This window comes from Rhinolophus sinicus, chromosome 9 (genome assembly GCF_057876585.1).
Source record: "Rhinolophus sinicus isolate RSI-liver-muscle chromosome 9, RSI-T2T, whole genome shotgun sequence".
Classification (NCBI taxonomy): domain Eukaryota; kingdom Metazoa; phylum Chordata; class Mammalia; order Chiroptera; family Rhinolophidae; genus Rhinolophus; species Rhinolophus sinicus.
In genome coordinates this window covers 26742082-26765041 of record NC_142509.1, presented here as the reverse complement: position 1 = coordinate 26765041, position 22960 = coordinate 26742082, and the positions used below count along the sequence as shown (strand labels likewise).

The following is a 22960-nucleotide window of genomic DNA, read 5'->3' as shown; positions in this document are numbered from 1 at the left end:
CAGTGAAGTTGAACCCAGAGATCAGGGAGGGCCCCCCCAAAGGTGAGACCTTGTAGGGGTCCATGATGACCGTGGGCACGAAGTTGAGGAAGATGTGGTTGCAGTCGGTGCGCACGCTGGTGTTGTTGAACGCCACCTCCAGCTCGTCCATGGCCTCCAGGAGCAGCCGCTCACCCTCATTCTGTAGGTACTCGAAGGAGGCTTCCTGCCAAAGGTGAGAGGGGCAGCTGCTAAGTCAAGGGGCGCAGGGCCCGCTCCCAGCTGGCCTCAGAGAGGCGGGGGAGAGGAAAACATTCTTCTCCTTTAAAAGTGTGCCAGGTGGGAACGGCAGAGCCCTGCCTCCGAAGGGGAAGGGATGACAAAGGCCGTTGAGTGCATCCACCATCTTTTATTTTCTGTATTCTGATGCTTTGACAACCTTGCTGACCCCGGAGGGACAGCCCCTTCAAGAGCTGGCTAAATCCTAGAGATAGTAACACAACTCACCCACGAGCATGCTTTTCAAATTCAAACCAACCAATCCAGAGCTCACACCCCAACCACTTCCTTCACTGGGCTTTCACATTCCAGGCCACCTCCTCCTGCCCTAATCACCCCAGGCTCAGGTACCAGGCACCCAGAGACAGCCTCTATGCTCAGAACCAGCTGAAATTCCTCAAACTAGCCAATCCCAAGCCTGCTTACCCTGCCTCACCTGTTCCTTCCTGCAGAAACCACAATAAGGGCTCTTGCCCCAAGTTCCCCCTCCCACCCCAACTCCTGGCTGACCCTGGTGCTTCCCAGTGTGGCCCTCCATGGAATGGAGAGCTCCCTCCTTCTGGACCCTCTGAGTAACAAACAATCTTTTCAATGGCAACTGTCTCCTGATCCGTGGGCCTTACTGCACATGAATAATAGTAAAACCCATTAAAATATCTAGTTGACTGAGGCAGCAAAACACTGAGATCAGCTTAACATCCATCAACAAGAGATTAGTAGGGAAAAAAAAAATACACACAGTACATCCACGCAAGGAAATAACATGGAGTGGATTACCTTCATTAAATGGAAATAGGTCTATAAGTAACTGACCAGTAACAAAAACAAGTCCTCAAATGATTTGTCCACCTGAGCTCCATCTGTAACTATACCCACAATACTACTGTTTCCCTGAAAATAAGACCGAGCCAGACAATCAGCTCTAAGGCGTCTTTTGGAGCAAAAATTAATATAAGACCTGGTCTTATGTTATATTATATAAGACCTGGTCTTATCGTACAATTAAGATCAGGTCTTATGTAATATAATATAGTAAAATTATAGCAAAATAAGACCAGGTATTATATTACATTATATTATATTTTTTATATTATATTATATTATATTATATATTATATTATATTACATTGTATAAGACTCAGTCTTATAGTACAATAAGACTGGGTCTTATATTGATTTTTGCTCCAAAAGACACATTAGAGCTGATTGTCCAGCTAGGTCTTATTTTCGGGGAAACATGGTATGTATTGAATTATTCCTAGAAAGGGTAATAATTCAATACACAACAGGGCTGACTCCTGAGTGGCAGGATTCTGGGTCCTTTTCCTTAATTTTTAAAAGTACAGCTGACCCTTGAACAACACAGGGATTAGGGGCGCTGACCTCCCAGTCAAAAATCCACGTACAGCGACATCTGGCCCTCCATGTACGCAGATCCCCAACCTCGGAGTTGACCCTTGAACAACACAGGTTTGAACTGCGCACGTCCATTGAAAAGAATCCTCATATAAGTGGACCCTCACAGTTCAGACCCATGGTGTTTCAAGGGTCAGCTGTAGTTTTCAGAATTGTTTGAAATTTTCACAACATAATCACGGGTGACTTTTCTAAATGCATGAAACAATGAGAAATGATCATATAATCAGCAAATACAAGAAACTCACTTAACAAACCAGCATCTTTCTATCCTCTCAATTCTCCTCATGCAGAGAGAACCACATGACACAAGAAATGAATCCACGTGCCACCAGCTGGGACCTGAAAATAGGCCATTTCAAGTTCGGCCTCCCCCCGAGACTCGAGTGTCACAAGGGCAGGGCCGTGTGTGCCCCATGCATCCTGCAATCCCCAGTGCACAACGCAGGGCCTGGCACAAAAGCAGGAACTCAACAAAGCATAGGAGTGACAAGCTCAGAGGGAGAAAGAAACATCTCGTGACAGTTTACCTTTGTAATCAGGTCCGAGTGCCTGATGATGGCGCGGATGAAGAACCTGTGGTCCGTCACTTCCGCACCTTCCTTCACCTTGGCAGCGCCCAGGTAAAGGTGCATCTTGTGGTTGGCACAGGGCACGGCGGTCAGATCGAAATTGCGCATCCGGCTGAGCTCCAGCTGGAAGGCCAGGGCGGGCTCCAGGTGACGGTAAATGCGATCTTCTGCAAACTGCAGGCCGACGAGACAGAGCAGACAGACACACACACACAGAGACACACACCGAGTCGGACAGAGGCCAAGAGCCTGCTTGGTCCACACTGCCCTGCAGCCCCTGGTGTGTGTGGTTTAGCACTAGGAATGCAGCAGTGACCCCTAATTGTGAGCAACCCCCAGGGCTCAAGAAATTTGGGATTTGGGGACAGCCCAGAGGACAGCCACGGGTGTGTAAGTCTGGCGTGCTGGCATAAAACTCTCAGCTTTCAGGGGAACCCAGCCAGGCCCCAGCACCTGCCAGCACAAACAAGCAGGTCTCAGTCTGTCACAGAGTATTTCTCAAGAAGTCACTAACTCCTGGTGTATTTGTGGAAACTGGCCCCCAAGAGGATACAACTGACAGTGCTGGAGAATGAACTTTAGAGAAAATGAAGAAGCCAGAGAAAGGATGGGTCTTAACTAGAGAAGGCTTTGGATCAATTAAAATGCGAAATTCTGAATTTGGCAATCTTGAATCGACGTTGGGAACAAGTCCACCTGTCCTAGAACAGGGATCGGCAAACTTCCTTCACGGGCCGGAGGACTGGTGGACCATACGGTCTATCACGACTACTCGATTCAGCTGCTGGAGTGAGAAAGCCACAGCAGACCGTATGTGTGACCACACGGGTGTGGCCATGTTCCAATCAGACTTTATTTATAAAAACAGGCAGCTAGCTTACAAGCCAGTTTGCCAACCACTGTTCTAGAAGCACAAAAGAAAAAGAAGTGGGGAGGACCATCTCACTGAGTCCACCAGCAAGTACAAAAATTGTCCACGTGAGACAGGCTCGTGGAGTGAAGGCTGAGAGCGCAGGAGGAGTGAGGCTGACATAGAAACACGGGACTCTCATTGGAAATACAACCCCAGAGGAAGGCCGAAGTCTGCACAAAAGTTGCCATGTTGTAGAATAACAGGGATATCTCAGGACTGGGATATTCTTCTTGAATATCAAAGAGGCCAGGGAAAAGAGAACAATATTGCTTTTGGTCATACCTGGTCTCTTGCTCTGAATGTGAAAAACTTGGGAAATTCTTTCTGCAAACAGAAAATCCATACAAAAGACAATTAAATTAAGCAAGCCTTGTTTAAATATTTATATACTGGTTTTTAACGATAACCCCATCTGCTTCTAGAATGAATGCTTTGGAAAGCCATCTCTTCTCTAGCAATTGATCACTTCTGCCCCAAAGTACAGAGTAAACGTCAAATAAATGGCACTGGGTCTTGGAGAATGGAAAAAAGACTCATACGATGCACTGAGAATTGGACTGACCTCCTGGGCAATCAGGAATGTGATTCTTCGGAGTCCGTAATCCACAAGGATGTTTTTCTGCATTAAAAACCAAACACACAATGGAATTGTATTCAGGCCACAAAAAGGAATGAAGTCCTGATACAAGTTACCAGGTGGATGAACCCTGAAAACAGTATTGCTGAGTGAAAAATGCCAGTCACAAGTACCTCATTACTACACGACTCCATTTATGTGAAATGTCCAGAAAAGGCAAATCCACAGAGACAGAAAGTAGATGAGTGGTTGCCTAGGGCAACAGGAGAGGGTGGTGGGACAAATAAAAATGGGGGATGACTACTGATGGGTACAGATTTTTAGGGGGTGGTGGTGAAAATGTTCTAAAATATAATTATCATAATGATGGTTACACAACTCTATGAATACATGAAAAAGCATTGCATTGTATACTTTAAATGGAAGAATAGTGTGGTATGTGAACTATAGTCAATAAAGCTGTTACATTAAAATATATATGTATTTTTTTTAACATTTCATGAAATCTTTCATGAAACGGGCAGGGAGGAGCACTGTTACATTAACCAAAAAAAAAGAAAAAGACAGGTAAATTATTTCATGTAGCCAAAATTCAGGGACAGACAAAACTAATCTCTACTGTTAGAAGTCAGGAGAGTGGTTGGTTATCTCTGTGGGGGAGGGGTAGAGACCAGAAGGGGGCTTGAGATGGGGCCAGAAACATTCATTTCTTGATCTGAATGCTGGTTATACTTGGGAATTCACTGTGAAAATTCATCAGGCCACACACTTATGATTTGTACACTTTTCTGTATGTTCGACGTCAAAAAACAACAAGCACAAAACTTTTTAGCTGCTCCCTAAACAAAATAAATACTATTATATACAGTTTTCTGGGGAAAGAAAAAAACCCAGAAGACAAAAAAAAAAATAAGGTTATTAATTTGTCCATATGGTAAGAAAAATTATTAGGGGAAAAGAACAGTCATAGCCCATTCAGAAAGAGGTAACCAGACGTACACAACAGAAGGGAAAGAACGGGATGCAGGTTGGAAAGCGAACAGGAGAAACTGGAAAATGAAGAGGATTCTAATGTGGGAAAACCAGCCTGGTTGGGGGGAGCCTGATTTTCGGTTCTCAATTAAAGGTATGCGTGAATGTATGTATGTGCATGTGTGAGTGTGTATGTGTGTGGGTGCGTGAGTGTATGTGTGCGTGAATGTACACACATTTCTGCTTAACGTAAAAAAATTTAAATCATAAAATATATAACATAAAATACATAAAATATGTAACATAAAAATTCTTTCCTTTCTCCCACTAGGTGTATATTGTTTTAGCTTTCGTCTCTTCAGTATGTTATATATACATGTATAGTATATACTTTATTTGTACAGAGATACCTCCATTTAATTTTTTCTAGCTCATGAATATCGTCCTGCGTCGCTATTTAGAGAACTGTTTCCTTCCTTTCTATACCCACGGGACACCCAGGGCACGGTCGTCCACACAGCAGGATATGCCATTGCCCACGCTTTCCACAGGTTATTCTGACACCCCTCCCACTGCCCTCGCTGGGTAAGAACCACCAAGTATCCTAAGTGTCATCTGATTGGTTAGAGGGGCAGGCAAGCTACCAATCAGTTCAAATGTCACCTTATCTACCCTGTGGGCCACCAAGCTAAAAATCCAATAAGGACATCAGCTATGCCAAAAAGAAAAAGGCTGGGTGGAAATATGCCAATACTTTCACAGTAGCTGCCGCTGGATGGTGCGGTTGTGGGTTTTGTTTCTAAACCTACTTTTCAGATTTGTCTGCACCTTAAACGTTTTCTACAATGAAAATCATTAGCTGCTCATTCACCAAGGAAAGGCTAAGTAAATCACTAACGATGATGTCCCTGAGCTTTCATGGCCTTATCCACAACATCATTGGTCCATCTCCTACCCAGAAAGCACCAGGCCATGTTCTCTGAGGGACACCAAGTCAGAGGAAGTAAGAAGTGTCCCTAGCACCAGGATAATACAGGAAATTCAACACAAATACAAATAAAGAGACTAAAAAGCAATGAAAATTTCCAAGTGTTCTTAAAGTTAAGACCAAGTCAGCAGGGTCAAGAACTAACAGCCAGTGTGCCTGGTAGATTTAATTAATTTATGAGCTAAGAATCTTAGCATCCCATTTTACAGATGGGGAAACTACAGATCAGAGAGGTACAGTGACCTGCCTGAGGTCACACAGCGCCTTCCTGCTATTTCTACCACCTACACTTGCCAAGCTGCTCCACATGTCTGCAACTGAGGTCCTTGAGCATACATAACAGCTGTCTCACTGCCAGGGTGAGAACATATGCTGGAAATGGCAACCACATATGTATAAAAGCAACCTGCAGTTACTTGCAGAAACGGATGTCAATGTAAGTGACCATTTTACAATTGTGAGTTTTCTGGGTTAGCCAACAAAAATATTCCCCCCAAACCTAAAACTGTTTATTGACTGTGTCCTCAATGCTACAGGGTGTATACATACTGGGTCATTTCATCATTGCCAACACCCTGCGAGAGGGAAAGAAATGCCTCCCTCGTGTGATAGAGAAGGATTCACATTCGGCCACCTCTGCCCAAGGTCATGGGCAACGTTAAGCAGAGCTAGGACAGGAAGCCAAGTCTGTGGCTCGGAGACACTCAGCATGTCTCAGGTGCATCAGACACCTTGCCAAGACAGGTCCCACCCCTCCTCCAGGGCCCCAAGGCAGAGGCATAGCCCAGTGCACCTTGGACTGTATGAATGTCCGCAAAATCGGCACCAGCTCCTCGTCCTCCAGGTGGTCTGCGCACTGAATGGCCACGTTCAAGATGTGGATTGGCTCTTCTTTGAAGTTCTAGGAGGAAAAACACAAAGGTGGGCAATGGAAGGACCTGGAGCCCCGGCCTGCCCCCTCCTCGGCTTGCTCCCTGCTCAGACACTCACCTTGCCGTCTTCGTCACAGTACAAGGAAGAGCGGGCCTTGCCGAAAAGGGGGCTGTCCCTGGGCACGTTGGCGAAGCAGGAGATGACGTCATCAAAGTTCCTGGGGGTGTGGGGCAGAGAGCAGGGCTGAGGGGCTGCTCCCCCACAAGGTCGCAGGTTAGACCTGGGCCCTCCCTCTTTCCCAGCCACCACTCGGCGAGCTCATCTAACTCCGCAGAGTTCATTCGGTTCCTGACCATTTCCAAGGCATCACTGATGGGGTCTTTCCCAAAAGGGAAGACTGAGCCCCCGTTATCTGAGATTGACCACGAAAGAAAGGCTGTCCGAACTCTGGGGCATCAGCAGCGCCCCCACCTTTTACCAGCTGGGAGATCCGCACCCCCTCACCTCACCTCACCGAATCAACTGAGGATAAGAGAAGTAATCAAACCTCCTATGGCCGTGTGAGGACACGAAATCATCCAAGCATGATGCGTAACACACAGCAACAGGTTGAAAAGGGCAATAATCGTAACAAGACTGACAGGTGACATTTACTGGGCATGTTATTTACACATCAATTATACTTTAAATATAATAACACGTACTATCTTGTTTAATTTTCCTAGTGATCTTTGAAGTAGATCCTTCTCTCATTCCCATTATACAGATGAGAATACTAAGGTACAGAAGAGAGATTCAGTAATTTGCTCAGTCTCAGGAGGCACAGAGCCAGAATTCAAACGCAGGAGGGCTGACGCGAAAGCCCACACTCCTGGCGACGATGTTATTTTGTTATTATTAACTCACTGTGCCATGTGGCTGGGCCACCCCAACCTAGTGTGTCACATGAACAAGTGGGAGTCAGGGGAAGCTCACTTGGCCCTTCTGCTCAGGGTATCTGGGAGACCGGGCCACACTGGGTACCTGGTGAACTCCTCGAATCTCCGGAAGGCGACCATGGCCCCCATCCGCTGGCACAGGGGCGAGAAGCCACTGTCCATGAACAGTTCAGTGCTGTGCCTCAGCAGGTCGGGGTTGGTGACACTGATGGGCATAGCCATCCTGCAGGGGGACAGGAAGTAGGGGATGAGGCCGCTGCTCCAAGATCTGGCCCCAAGAGCTGCTCCTGCCATGGCAACTTCGGTGAGCCAGACTAGCATTAGAGCCCACCCAAAAGTGGGGCTAAAAATTGGGGGGAGAGGGGATTGAAGACGGGGCCAGGGGCTGAGGACTAAGAGTTGAGTCTCTAACCAGCTGCCGGACAGCATTTCACACACGCAGTCACAACTCGTTGCTGGGGGAATGACACGCATCCTGTACCGGGAGAGGACTCTTGGAAGCTTGTGCCTGGTTTCCTCTGGAAACCTCAAACCCCTTTTGTCTTCGCTGACTGTATTTTGCATCCCTTTGCTGTATTAAGAAATAGTGGTGAGCATGGCGACCTACTGAGTCCTGTAAAATCTTCCCTGTGAATCGTCAAACCTGGGTGTGCTCTTGGAAATCGCTGACCCAGGTGAGGCAGGGCCTGTGTGTGCCTCCTTTTATACCCCTGAAATCACCATCCAGGCCCACTGCTCCGGACAGCTCATGCAGAGGCAACAAACTGGCCTGGCAGCCTGGGCTGAATTCAGTCCAAAGACTGACTTTGGTCTCTGCAGCATTTTTATTATAGTCCTATACATTAATCCCTGCCCATAAATCCCTTGCAAAGTTGAGGGACTTCAGATTTTTTTTTTTAAGTCTAGCTGATCTGCTTCTCTGGGGAAAAACAACATGGAAAGTTTTGGCCTCGCAGGCTCGCTTTCCTGCAGGGCAACCACCAGTGGGCTAGAACGACAGCCCCTGAGCCAGGGCCGAGCTCAGCTTCCACCTCGCGGATGTGCTCACAGCCCCCGTTGGGCCTGGACCTAAGTCCTGGCTGCAGCCCACAAGAATCCCTGCTGTCCTCTCATCTGTCCTCCCAATAGTCCCCTGACCCAATGCATAACGGGCCTGGCTCTACAGACACAGGGGTGGAGGGCCCGGTCAGGTGCTGCTGGGAAGTGAGACATCACTGCTCTGGTCTTTCCCAGAGGCCATGAGGAGTGGGGTCATGGGTCAGCTACAAGCGGGGTCTCCTCTGAGGCCACAGGCCCCGAATAAGCTTCAGGCACTCCCAGCTGATAGCGGCAGTGAGGACCTGAGGCAAATCAGGGAATCCCTCCAGGCCGTCAGTGTCTCTCTGGGTGAAAACAGGATGCTGTGTCCGTGCTAAGCGTCCCAATGATTCACAGGCTTCAGGACAGCCGCCCTTGCTTTCCTAACCCATTTGAACTGCTGAGACAATGAAATGGAAAAAGAAACGAATTCCTCCTCGGGGGCAGATAATTTCAAAAGTTCTCACACCACACCTCGCACAGTCCCCAAAATGATTCCAGGTCACATGCAGTCTGTCTCCCTTTCTCTCCACTGGCCAAAATGTCACAATTTTTTTTTTTTTTTTTTGAAATAAGGGTGAAAATAAATGATAAAAATGAAAGATGATGGAATGTTCTAGAACTGCACTGTCCAATATGGCAGCCACAGCCCTATGTGGCTACTGAGCACTTTAAAGGTGGCTGGTATGATTGAGGAACTGAATTTCTAATTTCCATTCATTTTAATTTAAATAGCCTACAGGTGGGTGGTGGCTACCATAGTGGATGGTGCAGGTGTATGAAGTAGGTTTGGATTATTTCCTTTTTGCGCAGGAGAGAACAGATGTGGCGAGTTCCCACAGTGGGGAAGTGGTGTCCCTGACGTCTGCCAAGCATTGTCCCCAGACACACTTGCTGGATTCCTCCAAAAATAGGACTACAGTGGTCAGGGAGAAAAGAAACACAAGCCACCCCTGGGTATGAACCACTCCATACCGGTTTGGGTGGGAGGAGGGCAGCATGAAACAGAACTCCACCACGCAGGTGCCGTCCGGGAGCTGCCGGTGCTGCAGGCTGTTTAACTCATAGGCGATGTAGCCCCTCCGCACATAAACCTAATGGAACAGAAACACAGGGGCCATTCCCTTAGGAGGGCACTGCAGAACACCCCTGAAACCTGAGAAAACTCAGGCTGGAGAAATGATCTCTCAGTTATCTCTAAGCAGTTATCAAGAGCAAATTAGTTCACATTTCAGAATGTTTCTTTCTCTACAAAGGGCTACATAGCAAATATTTTATGCTTTGCGGGATATGTCATCTCTATTCCAACTACTCAGTTCTGCTGTGGTAGCCCAGATGCAGCCACAGACAACATGTAAATGAATGAGCATGGCTGTTCCAATAAAACTTTATTTACAAAAATAGGCAGGGGGCCGGATGTGGACAATGGGCTGTAGTTTGCCAACTCCTGCTCTAGAGTAGCACTCGCTGTCCGATGGAACACGAATGGAACAGGAGCCACCTATGTAACTTTAATTTAAAATTTTCTAGTGGCCACTTAAAAAAGGCAACAAGGGAAAAATAATTTTAATAATAATTTTGTTTCATTTCCAATACCTAAAATATTATCATTTCAACATGTAATCAAATATAAAAAATTACTGAGGTATTTTAAATTTTCCATAATACTAAGACTTTGGAATCCAGTGTGTATTTTACACTGAGAGCACAGCTCAATTCCAACTAGCCGTATTTCAAATGCTCACAAGCTGTGTGTGGCCAGTGGCTGCCGTTGTCGGATAACACAGTTCTAGAGTTTAAGCACTGGGAGGTTTTTAAATGGATAGGGAACACGAGGATTGTGCAGAGTTAACATAGCAGGCCTCACTGCTGTTCTTTGCAAGACGGGCTTGCAAAGCTGGTCTTTGGCTAGCATCTGGGAACTTGGATTTTGGAAAAGTTTCCACAATGTCCTGATAAGAACGGTTCATGGAGCCTAAACCGTGCAAACGATATGATGTATGTTCATCACATACTTGCTTTCCGGGAGTTTACAATCTTGGTATATGCCAGACAGAGGATGCCTATATGACCAGCCCCCAAGTAAAAACTCTGGGTGCTAAGTCTCTAATGAGCTTCATTTCACACGTGTTGTCACAACTCGTTGCTCAAAGAATTGTGTCTAGAGGTATCTCGCGCCTTGTTTCCTCTGGACTTCACCCCATGTGCCTTTTTCCTCTGCTGATTGTGCTTTGTGTCCTTTCACTGTAATAAGTCACAGCCATGAGCAAAGCTATATGCTGTGCCCTGTGGATCTTCCTAGAGAATCATCAAATGGGGGTTAGTCTTGGAGATGCCAGACACAATCAGAGCAGGGACAAAACTCTGCAAGAGGCCAAGTGCAAATGTTATTATGTTCACAATGCTCATCTTGAGTCATAGAGAAAAGCTTGGATTACATTCCGCTGAACAAAGTGATGGGATGTGTAAAGAAAGCACTCTAGAAAATTCTCTCATGGAAATAAATGGGATTTAGCATTTCAAAGAGGGAAGAAGGTAAACTGCTGCTTTCCACCTGACATAGGGCCCATCCAAATAGGACAAGTGTTCGGATGACGGGCGGCAACCAATATCCACTTCAGTTGCTTACTCGTTTACCTTCAAATCATCCTGTGAGGTGGATATCATTACCCCCACCTAAAGCTTGAGAATCTGAAAGTCCAGAGAAGGAAAGCAACTTGCCAGAGGTCACGCAGCTCCAACCTCTCCATACGCCATTCGCACTGATTAGAATCTCTCTGCTTCTCCCTCCCACCAATTCCTATTCGCTCTTCAGATACCTGCTTTCATGTGACTGCCTCATCAAGCCTGAGTTAAACCCCCTAGTAAGATTAAACCCTGCTGTCCGATTCTCACCCTGACTCTATTTTCCCATTGCAGCCCCGTCCCATGAGTAATTACAGGAATATTTAATGTGTATCTCTCCCCAACTAGAGAGAGGCTCCACTAGGGCAAAAACTATGGTTGTCCCCTGTTGTATCCCCAGCACCTGGCACATAGGTTTCAATAAATATGTTGAAAATTGGCGAGAGAAAAAAATAAGTACTCAAGATCTGTATTGGATCTAACTGCTGGAAACAAAGCAGGACAGGAGAAGCATTTTTTGAGTTGAAAGCAGGGAGGTGGCAAACATTGCCGTCCCAGGAGACTCTGTAGCTGTTATATGCTCACAAGCCCAAAATGGTCTCCATGGAGACCTAATTAGCCTGCCAGAGTCAGGATGGGGGACAAATAGGGTGTAAAAGATGGCAGAAGAGGGAGTGGGGGTCCCTGGAGACCAAGATTCTAAGATCACAGGGTGAAGAAATGAGGAAAAACTACCAGGGGAAAAGAATCAGGTTGAAAACGTAAGTCATCATCTCCTATTTCTTTGAAAGGATTCTGAAGGAGCAGATTAAACACTGTGATGCCCTGAAACTAACGAAACACCTCTGAGGCCCTGAATCAAGGAAGACCGGAGCTGGAGCAAGACCACCAGCTCTATCTAATCTGGGTTTTGCGGCTGGTCACGCCCTCCTCTGCCCCGTCACACTGGGAGCACCTAGGCTCCTTCTTGCTCTTTCAGTTCCAAGTGGAAAAGTCTTTCAAAGGTCACTGATGTAGGTGAGTTGGAAAGTTCGGACGAGCTAGCAGGGGTGACCAGCAAGACCTGGTGGGAATCCTGGTTCTGCCACTTCCTAGCTGTGTGACCTTGAGCAAGTTGCTTCACCTCTCTGAGCCTCAGTTCCCTTCTCTGTAAAATAGGGCTAGTAACGGTACCCGCCTTATGGGGAGAATGATAAGATCATGTTTGCAAGGCATATGGCCTCAGGTCAGGTGCATGGATGCTAGAACTGGTATGCTCTCGGTGCTGTGCTGTTACACGGGCCGCTCCCACTTACCTCCAAGGACGCCATGCAAACGACTTTGTTAGCATGATAGAAGAAAGTGGGCAGGACATCAAATATGGTCGTTTCTGAGAGTATTAATTTCTACAGGAAACAGAAAGGGGAACAAAGGAAAAGTAAATGTTAACAAGTTTTAACCAACAGTCGGATAAGTGGGAGGGGTGGGAGCAGGGGAAGCTGGTGGTGTTATCACAAAATGCTACCAGTGCCCCAGGCTGTAAGATCTGAAAGTGGAAGCAGCTCAAGGCTGACTGCACCCGGGGCTCCCAGTTTCAGACGCAGAGGGGTTACCTGGAAGCTTGTAAATGAGCCAGAGTCAGGGGACAGGAGACCCTGGGAAGATGAAGCCATGACTCAGTTACGAGTATGTGAGGTTCTCAGCTTCCAGAAATGCTCCATCATACCTGACTTTTTAAAATCATACCCCCTGGGCGAGCCCTGCTACCTGAGCCTCCCCTGACAGCCCCCTTGGGCAACCCTGGCCACACTGGACTAAACCACTGGTATTTGCGACTGTGCCCTCCACCCCAGTGCCAGTGGGGCCCACTTCGCCTGAGGCCCCACTTGGCCACAGTATGTGTTCTGTGACAGGGGGATGGAGACAGTCTCACCTTGAGGTTTTCCGGGCAAAACTGGTGGCCGTACGAGTCGATGGCAGACAGGAAAATGGACTCCACCTGGTTGTGCCTCAGCTCGTAGGAGGGGAGGTGGGAGGCAATCAAGACCTACGGGGGAGGGGGCGGAGGGGTTGGGGTAAGTCAGCCTTACAGGGGAGAAGCCCATCTGGTTGGACATGGGACGGCAGGAGAGGGGCTGTGCACAGCGGGGGTCAAGCATGGTGGGGAAAGTAGTACCCCACGACCCCCACCCTGACCCTACCTGTCTGGCTCTGAGGGCCACTTTGCAGTGCTCGCTTTTGCTCAGCTGAGTGAGGTCATTGAGGATGGAGGTGAGCTCCTCCGACAGGGAAGGGTCTGGGCCACAGAGCTCATCCTTTGGGGACAAAACAGAATCCAAGTGGCTTTTGTCCACTAGAAAGAAATATGCCAGCACTCACCCTCGACTGGGGATGCAACTGCCCTGGCAAACCAGACAGCTGCCTGGTCCTCTGAAGATGCCTGGTATAGTCTGATGTACATACCCTTACCCTTTTCCACAGTGTACCCCCTATTCATTCATTCATTCATTCATTCATTCATTCATTCACTCACTCACTCACTCATTCATTCATTCGATCACCCATTCATCCACCCTAAAACAAGCCCTACACATCTGGTAAGAAGAAAAATACATCTAAGTCTCTGGCTGCATCACTACTAATGGTCAGCAATTATGAGGTACTTAGTATGTGCCAGGCAAGCAGCTAGACCCTTGACATTCATATCTCTAAATTCTCCCAACCCTCTAAGGCAGGGGTGTCCAAACTGCAGCCTGCGGGCCAACTGCGGCCCGCTACCCATTGTTAATTGGCCCACAGCAAATTCCAAAAATATATTTAGTTTACTTAAATAAATCAGGTGAGGTGATACATACTTCACCTCGAGTGAGTGGTCCGGCTGTTTGTGTATTTTACCGCATATGACCCTTGGTAAAAAACGTTGAAAAAAGTTTGGACACCAATGCTCTAAGGAATTGCTGTTATGATCCCCATTTTACAGAGAAATATACTGAAGCTCAGAGAGGCAATGTGCCTTATCCCAAGTATGTCAGGAGTGCCCGGTACATAGTAGGTGCTTTGTGAATGTCAGTCATGCTCTCCCCCAGTTTCTGCCAAATCCCACCCACTGCCTGGTTTTGCAAAGAAAGTTGATCAGAACACAGCCAAGCCCATTTGCTTCCATTGTACAAAGACAGTTTTGAGAGGTACAGACAGAAACCACATGATCAGCAAAACCTAAAATATTTCCTCTCTCTGGTGCTTTCCAGAAGAAGTCTGCAGCTCCTGTGCTACCCCCACTCTGAGTACAGGGCGCCCTTTCCTGCTTACGATCAACATGATCACCAGCTGGTTCTTCTTAGCCACCTGCGCGTGCGAGAAGATGCAATCCAGCACCTGGGACATATCGGGCTTCAGCTGTTCCCTGAGGTTTATCACACACTTGTCGTAGTGGGCTACAGGGAGACAAAAGGCCGCAAGGGGGTAAGGCGCAGGGCCCCTCCCGCCTTTGGGCTGACCACCAGTGCCAGCGGCGACTCTTGCCTTGTTGGAAATGGTGCTCGACATGTAAATATTTTCGCAGGAGATCCAACACGACTGCCTTCATGTAGCCACGGGTCCCGCTGCGGTATCTGGGGAGGAAAGAAAGTCTGCTTTAATGATCGACTCCGCTTCCTGGTGCAAAGGAATATCCACAGCCAGGGCTTGTGGGGTTTCCAAAATGAGAAAACTAATAAAGCATCTGGTGGCTGCACTCCCTCAGCCTTAGGCCTGGGAGGGATTTGTGAGTCAGTTCATTGGTGCTAACTCTGCAGGCCAAAGAGAGCAGTGACTTGCCCAAGGTCATACATCGAATCAGAGGTCAAGTCTGAACCTTTGGATGGCACCTGCCCCATTCCCAGAGAGAAGGAAAAACACTTACAGAGTTGGGATGCTGAACGGGGTCAGCCTTGCATGCATGATTGAAAACAAAAATTCTCAATTAACCATCCACTGTATAAAGACAGTTTGGAAATAACCAAAACAAAACTGAAAGACACCAAAAACAGACCCCGTGTAAATTTTATTTCCCTTTTAAAACCAAATTTTCACCTGGACATTCCCTAAAACATTTCCTCTTCTAAATCATTTCTGAACACAGGGAATTGAGTTTCTTAGGACATGTGACACTGAGTTTTAGAGACGCTGAAATCAGCTTACCCCTAGCATCACCAAATAGCTACAAAAGAGGGGACCTAAAATGCTCCTTTATTCAAATGCGAGGTGTTTTTTTTAAAACACACACACACACACACACACAACTTAGGACAGAGCTCTGATATTTATGTTCAACACAGAAAAATCAGCTAGAGAATTCGATTTATCATTTGTTCACTTCTTCTAGGTATTTCTCTGAAGCTAAAGGACGGGTTTAAGGTTAGCGTAGCTGTTGAAGTGTTCTGGGGAGACAGACCCACTTGGCCCTTGGCTGTGAAACTCTTTGTGGGGAAGCCACACAAAGATCTCCTTCCTCAGCTTCAATCCTGTATTGCCAGTGTGAGTCCCCATGAGCCAGGAAGTGCCCTGAAAAGCAGGGCCACCTCCTACAGCCCTACCTTCTCTGCACCTCTGATAGCTTCGGGAACATGGGATACATGAATTAACTCACTCCAGTTTGACAATGCTTTGATTCTGTCTTTAGAAGCCATGCTTGCTTCCTGGGTTAACTTTTCATGCAAAATGGCAGTTCGTCATCAGAATAGTTCTCCCTGCTCAATAGCTACTTAAGATAAAAGACAAATTCTTCATCCTTTCCTTTGCAATGCCCACCCCACAAAACTGCAATCACTTGTCCAGTCCTTTGCGGCACATAAAGCCATTTCGTCCCACTATCTCATAATCAAAGCTGCCACAAGGACTCAGAATTCATTAATACTCGGAACTCAGAATGACATTTCATGTGTCAGGTGTTTTCATTCCCATTTTGCACACCGGCAAACTGAGACGCACAGAAGAAAGTGCCTTGCCCGGGTTTCTGCTGTTAGGAATGGCTATGCCAGAACCGTGATCAGGATCTCTGGACCCCATGCACTGTCTCCCAGTTTGAGCCTACCCTTAAGAGACCCCCCCCGCCCCCCGACCAGCAGCTGGGGCAACACACAGGACGATAAAGTGTGACAACCGCGCCCCACGGAGGGCCCAGGATTCACCTCTGGACCAACTGCACGATGCTCTGTGTATTCATGAAGAAGACCTCCCGGTCGGCTTTCCGCTGCAGAGTGGCTGCGTGGCAGTCCAGGATGGTAGCTATCTGGATGGGAAAAGAAGACAGGTCTGGCCACTCACAACCACACAATCCAGTCACCACACAGAAGTCACCGGAAGGACACACCACAGGCTCCCACTCTAGGTGCTGTCTGAGGCTCATTCGAAAGAAGAAAATCCCAGCCCATAGCCCTCTGGCCACCCAGAAACAGCTCTGTTCATCCCACTCAACATATTATTTGAGGAATTCAAGAGCCCAGGGTGACAATAATCGCATAAAGACATACATACATTTGTCTTACACCTCTCCACAAATACGAATGTTGTAGGAAAAGAGAAGGGAATTTCCAAACCCAGGGAACCTGAGGGTGCTGGGTGGGGAGGGGTCCTATTTTTATAATTAGATGGAATGTCGCTGGCATATTGTTTTTGGCAACAAAAATATCTTTAATGAATAAATCTGCATCAAAGACAAATTCCTGAAAAGTTCAAACATGTACTTTTCTCAACTGGGGTCCTTTAGAGTTTTGCTTTATTATTTTTTAGCTGAGATATAATTCACATACCATAATATTCCTCCCTTTTTAAAGTATACAATTAATTCAGTGGTTTTTAGTATATTTAGAGTTGTGCCACTGTTACCACTGTCTAATTTGAGAGCATTTTATCGCTCCAAAAAGGAACTCTATAATCATTCACAGCCACTCCCCATTTCCCCTTCTCCGAGCTCCTGGCAATTACCAATCTACTCTTTCTCCACAGATTTGCCTATTCTGGATATTTCGTGTGAATTGAATCATGCAACATGTAGCCTTTTACGACAGGCTGCTTTCACCTAGCATGTTTACAAGGTTCATCCGTGTGGTAGCAGCAATCAGTATTTCATCCCTTTTTATGGGGGAACAATATTCCAACTTCTAGAGTGGTTGACCTCTGGGAATGACCTGACCTGTACTCTAGTTTCCCCAGTCACTAAGGTGTGTGGGGGGGAATGACGATGGTAGGTAGGCCTTCCAACCAGACAGAGGGCACGAAGATAAACTGGCAAAGGGGGCTCTTCCAAATGCAAATTACCTTTAAAATACTTGATAAAAGCAACAACAAAAAAGAACAAAATGAGGCCAATGTAGAATTATTAGAGATGTTTTCTATTACCCTGGAATGGTTTCCATTCTTAAAAAAATATTATTTATACTTACAGCCCCAAGGCTCTACCTTCATAAGAAGAGAATCTAAGCTACAAAACAAGCAAAAAAACCCCACAATTTCCTCTATTATATCAGGAAATTATACCAGTGTATGGACAATGCTCGCTTTATTTGCACCAACTGCTTACTCCTATTCTGAATCCGAAGTTTATGGAATAAGGCTTAATAACTGTCCCCGTTCATCTCAACAATTGTTGCTTTGGTAGAAATGCTGGGATTCTGCAGAGAAGGCTTGAAAGGCAACACTCAGCCCCGAACACCTCGGGCTGTCACTGGGTCTCATGAAGCCCGATTCGACGAGAGGCCAGATATCTCGACTTCCTGGGAGCAGAGTTAGTTTTCAAGGAACCACCTGGCCTAACGCGGGTACTCTGATGGGGCTGAGTGGGGGCACCTACCTGCTGGCTGGGGAACTGGCACAGCACCGACGTGATGTTGCTGGCATACTGGGCCATCACCCTGCGGACCGACTTCTCCACGGGGGCGGGAATGCGGCCCGACACGCTGGTCATGATCTCTTGCAGCTCCAGCAGCGGCAGCGACGGGTGTCGGAGGGTCATCATGAGCTTTTGCACCCACTCCTTCAGCTGCAGCAGGGACCACAGCATTGGCCTGAGGCCCCGCAGGGGCGTGGGTACAGCCACCCACCACGGGGTACCCGACACACTCAACCCATCCAGACCCGTGCACTCAAGCGGCTAAAGATCTGGACCCAGCAGACTCTGGAACAGTCCTGAGTGGAATGGCCCACTGACCACAAGGGGAACCCAGTTTCCCCACCCAGGAAGGCCCCCACTGCCCGCTACCTGCATCCAGAGAACCAGTATGGTGTGAGGATAAAACATAAGGCCATGGGAAGAGCTAATGTTTGTGGGATGCTTAGTACCAGACACTGTTCCAAGACCTTTATTTGCACATTCTCGTTTGGCCCTCAGAAACAACCCAATGAAGTACGTGTAATCATTATTCCCATTTTACAGATGAGGAAACTGAAACACAGAGCGGTTAATTAAGTTACTCAAAGTCACCCAGCAAAGCCAGGATGCAAACTCAAGCCATCTAACTCCAGAGACTATTTAACAGCTGCTCTGCACTATTTCTGGGCATGCCAGTAGATGATACATTGATGGCTTTCAAAAGAGTAGAATAATGGTACCAACCCCATAACGTGGGTATGAGGTTTAAAAATGAAATGATTCATACACTGGCAAGTGCAAAGACTAAATAAAGGTTGCAATGACAGCAATCACAATGAGGAAGCATAGCACAAGGGTTAAGAGCATGGACTCGGAAGCCAGATAGCTAGGGTTCAAATCCCATCTTTGGCTCTTTATGGGTAAAACATGGCAAGTGTCTTAGCCTCCCTGTGCCTCAGTTTCCTCATCTGTAAAACTGAACTAAATAAGAGTTTCTACCTCCTAGGTTTGTTGGGAGGATTAAATGACAATACATTTTAAGTGCTTAGAATAGCAGTTGGCGCATAGTCTGTATTAGACAAGGGTTGACCATTTTTATTATCACCAGCATCACCACCATCACTATGTTTGCTATTCTGAGACGGAATGTCATGCAACACAGTTTTGTCCCTATTGATGTTAGATTTAGTGTCAGGGGTCTTTCACAGAGGTCTGCAAATCTGAGGACTTCTTATTTCTCTATTGAGTAAGTAGACCACAGGACCCTGGGATGGTAAACAATGAACAGAGTTGTGTGTCTGAACCAAGTGTTTCCCTCGTTCTCTCTTTCACAGGGTAAACCACACTGACTCCACTCAACTTACTACTTGAACATTCTCTGTGTCGAGCTGAACTGAACCCCAAAAACCCAACTGTCACTTTTATAACAATTTATAATCCAGAGAAATGCATATCCATGTTTACAAACTGAGGCATTCTCTGAGGACGGGTCCTTCATAAAACAGCAGAGGACTAACCATTTTCTCACGCCTCAAGTCAATTACGTCAGTCAAGACTTCTGATTTCATGGAGTAACTCCTTCTGGCCCTTCACACAGACCTACACAGGTATGCAGCATACACACCTACCCTTCACACGTGACCTACTTTTATGCTAAAAATAGGCTCCGGCAGACAGTAGCCATTCATGATGTTAGTCAGGTTTTCCAGGACGTTGTGAAAGACCTGGTGTAGTTTCTCTCCCATGATAGGCAGAGTTTGCTGGTGCGGGAGCTCTCCTGTGAACGGCTCGGCCTGACGAGACACAACAGGAAGCAGAGGTCAAGGACACCGTGGCCTCCCAAATGAGACAAGTCAAGGGCAGAGGCAGAGCTACCAATAGGCAATATGTGCAATACACTTAGGATGAAGCCGGGGGTGGGGGAAACAGAAGAAAACATCGTATCTGAAAGTTAAAATTGCTAAATTCAAAAATAAAAATAAATAAAGTAAAAAAAAAAAATTGCTAAATTCACAACCCATGCAGGTTTTCTAACTTTTCCCCTTTACAAATGTCATAGTAAATTAATTTCCCATCCACCAAATAATTTTGGAGGGGGTTCGACTTTTTTTGTTTGTTTTGCTTTGCTTTTTAATCAAGATTGTCTCCTTATTTTCTCTATTTATTTTCAGTCTCTCTTCAGTCCCAAAGATAAACACTCAGCCGGATGAAAATTTATGAAACTCTCATATAAATGTATCTGATTTTTTAAAATCATAAACATTTAGCCTTAGAGGACCAAAACATAAAAAACCTCCCCAATGGGGCAAACACGGACTTAACGTGCCCATTCATCTATTAATTCATTCTATATACCCATTGAACAACCTACTATGTGTGAGGCACTGGCACCCAGGAGGTTTGGGACATCTGTTCTGTTGGCCTGGCACCCTCAGATCCCTGCCCCCACTCCCACCTCCACCCCTCCTTCTCCACAATCTGATGCCAGCTTCTCCATGGGGCTTCCCACAGCCAGGGGCCAAGGGCAGTCTCCCTTACTGGACTTACTCAGCTGAATTACAAGGGCTTATCCTACAGGCATACAGGAGCCTGTAGGGACTGGTGGCCACGCCCTGTCTCACACACCTAACCTGGGAAATGTTTGCTGAATCACACTGCAGGCACAAGGACCTTCCCAGTGATCTAAAAAGGCTCAGTCTATTACTAGCTTTGGGAACCACCTAAAGAGAGTAATAAAAAGAATGAGAAGGGATAAAAAAATAATGAAACTAATAGGACAGTCTGGAGAAAAGAAACAATTTGATTTTTTTAAAATGTGTTTCTAGCATTTTTCCTGGGCACATGTACTAATAAAATTGTAGAGAAAAGAACAACAAATGCATGAATGGTGAGCGACCTCCCTAGGCGGGCTTACTTAAGCAGTCATCAAGAAGAACCTGTTTTGTTCTCAGTATTCACTAAACCCCAAGAACATTTGAGTAAAACCTCATGGGAGGTGAGAGAGTGAGTCCTGCAAACATCTGGGGGAAGGTCATTCCAGGCAGAGGGAGCGGCGTCCCAGGTGGTGGGGTCTGGTGTGTCCAATTAAGTGAGGGAGAGAGGATGAAGATGGAGAAGAAAGTGGGGACAGCTCATCTGGTCACCAGAAGAACTTGGGTTTCATTCAAAGCAGGATGGAGAGCCATTGGGAGGAATCTGAGCAAAGGAGGGCATGTTTCTGCACCCATCACACTGGCTGCTGGGGGCACGTGGGGGCAGGAGAACCGGAGCCTCCAGTCAGGCGGGGTCACTGAACAGGTAGAGGGAGGCTATGAGCACACCTGAGCCAGCCTGGGTGGCCATTCTGGGTGCTACATACCGGGTGCACTTTAGAAGGGTCATCGAGCTCCAGCCTGGCCACCACACAGCCTGCTTCCAGCACGGCCCCCGGCCTCTTGATGTACTTCACCCGGCCACTTTCCTGCACGTTCAAGGCCATGATCATCTTCATTACCTGTTTTGCAGAAAGAAGAAATAAAGACAGAGCCCACCTGTACCGGTCTGTGTGTGTGACACCTGGAGTTACCCACAACTAGTAACTCTGGAGCAGGGCCTGCATCATTTAAATAGAATGACTCCCTGGGCAGAGTTTAACATGTTGCGTACAGCGTGGTTTAAATCCCTTATGAAAATTCTCGTGATCCGTATGCAACGTGTTAATTGGAAAGGACAGAGGGAACTAGCCTGCTGTGTGCCAGGTTATGAATCACCTCCACTGGAAAAACCAGCTCAGAAGTAAGTGTTTATGTGCCCATTTTACAGACATGGAAACTGATGTTTATTTTGACAGTAAAGCCTCTCTCTTAGAAATACAGTTAAATCATATTATGTAGGGTGATTAGTACCGTGTTTCCCTGAAAATAAGACCTAGCCAGACCATCAGCTCTAATGCGTCTTTTGGGGCAAAAATTAATATAAGACCCGGTATTATATTATATTATATCTGGTCTTATATTAAAATAAGACGGGGTCTTATATTAATTTTTGCTCCAAAAGACGCATTAGAGCTGATGGTCCAGCTAGGTCTTATTTTCGGGGAAACACAGTATATACACTTTCCTAAAATGTGATGCATTTTGTGATATACTCCTTTTCTAAAGGCAGCAAGAAAACAGCTTTGGGGAATCCTGTGTGAAATGAAGAACGTGCTCGCAGTCGTCAGTCACCAGGCCCTTTACATGGGCCTCTCTGCAGGGCCCGGATGTTCAGACATGATGAGTGCTCCTTGCGCTCAGCAGTTCACAGCTCGGGTACCCAAGCTTGGGCTGTAGCCCCAGCACCTCCCTCATCACTGTGTGACCGCCATCAAGTGTCTTCCCTCTCTGAGCCAGTTTCTCCTCTCACATTAATAAAATGGGGAATAATTGGGCTCTGAGAAGGACGCAGCAAGACGAAGCGCCTGGCACAAGGCAGGAGACCACGAAGCCTTAGCGCTTCCTGTTACTATAGCTTCACTATCATTATCTTTATTATTTCCCTTGGAGCAAGGAACGGCGGCCAGGTTTGAATCCTGGCTACATGTGACTGCAAGTGAGATCCTTAGCCTGCCTGCGCTCCGTTTCTTCATGTGCAAAAACAGGGTTTAAACGTGTGCCCGTCTCCTATGATGGCTGGGAAGATTAAAGAAGGTAGTTAAAGTAAAATGCCTACAACAGTGGTTGTCAAGCGGTAAGGGCTTTGCAAGTGTTGGCTTGAGACTTTTTTATCGTCACTGTCCTAATTATTAATCAGCTCTTACCCATTTCTGCGGAGGTGTCCATTCTTGAGGTTTTCCCTTGCGATATTGCAGAAAATCTGAGCTGCACCCCACACACTGACTCTCTTAGGCCCAGGGGAGAAGGGAGGCCCGTTTGCAGAAGCCATGCCGGACGGGCCTCCCTTGGGGA

At 46.8% G+C, this 22960-nt stretch overlaps 1 protein-coding gene across 22 annotated transcripts in view; it reads right to left on the bottom strand.

The window, feature by feature from the left end:
* ACACB (acetyl-CoA carboxylase beta) overlaps nucleotides 1-22960 on the bottom strand; it is a 107845-nt gene that overhangs the window by 25310 nt on the left and 59575 nt on the right. For 11 of the 22 annotated variants that reach the window (XM_074321660.2, XM_074321661.2, XM_074321659.2 and 8 more), the window contains 19 exons: nucleotides 21394-21528; nucleotides 19682-19828; nucleotides 18018-18206; nucleotides 16357-16457; nucleotides 15090-15116; nucleotides 14711-14799; nucleotides 14498-14622; nucleotides 13390-13503; nucleotides 13122-13235; nucleotides 12802-12843; nucleotides 12505-12594; nucleotides 9560-9678; nucleotides 7593-7730; nucleotides 6687-6786; nucleotides 6490-6597; nucleotides 3722-3778; nucleotides 3442-3483; nucleotides 2205-2420; nucleotides 50-205 (listed from right to left, as the gene is read on the bottom strand). In XM_074321660.2, coding sequence (XP_074177761.2) covers nucleotides 50-205; nucleotides 2205-2420; nucleotides 3442-3483; nucleotides 3722-3778; nucleotides 6490-6597; nucleotides 6687-6786; nucleotides 7593-7730; nucleotides 9560-9678; nucleotides 12505-12594; nucleotides 12802-12843; nucleotides 13122-13235; nucleotides 13390-13503; nucleotides 14498-14622; nucleotides 14711-14799; nucleotides 15090-15116; nucleotides 16357-16457; nucleotides 18018-18206; nucleotides 19682-19828; nucleotides 21394-21528 — 2109 coding nt within the window. The remainder of the gene's footprint in view (nucleotides 1-49; nucleotides 206-2204; nucleotides 2421-3441; nucleotides 3484-3721; nucleotides 3779-6489; nucleotides 6598-6686; nucleotides 6787-7592; nucleotides 7731-9559; nucleotides 9679-12504; nucleotides 12595-12801; nucleotides 12844-13121; nucleotides 13236-13389; nucleotides 13504-14497; nucleotides 14623-14710; nucleotides 14800-15089; nucleotides 15117-16356; nucleotides 16458-18017; nucleotides 18207-19681; nucleotides 19829-21393; nucleotides 21529-22960) is intronic. The other 11 variants (XM_074321669.2, XM_074321668.2, XM_074321671.2 and 8 more) reach the window with 3 other exon arrangements.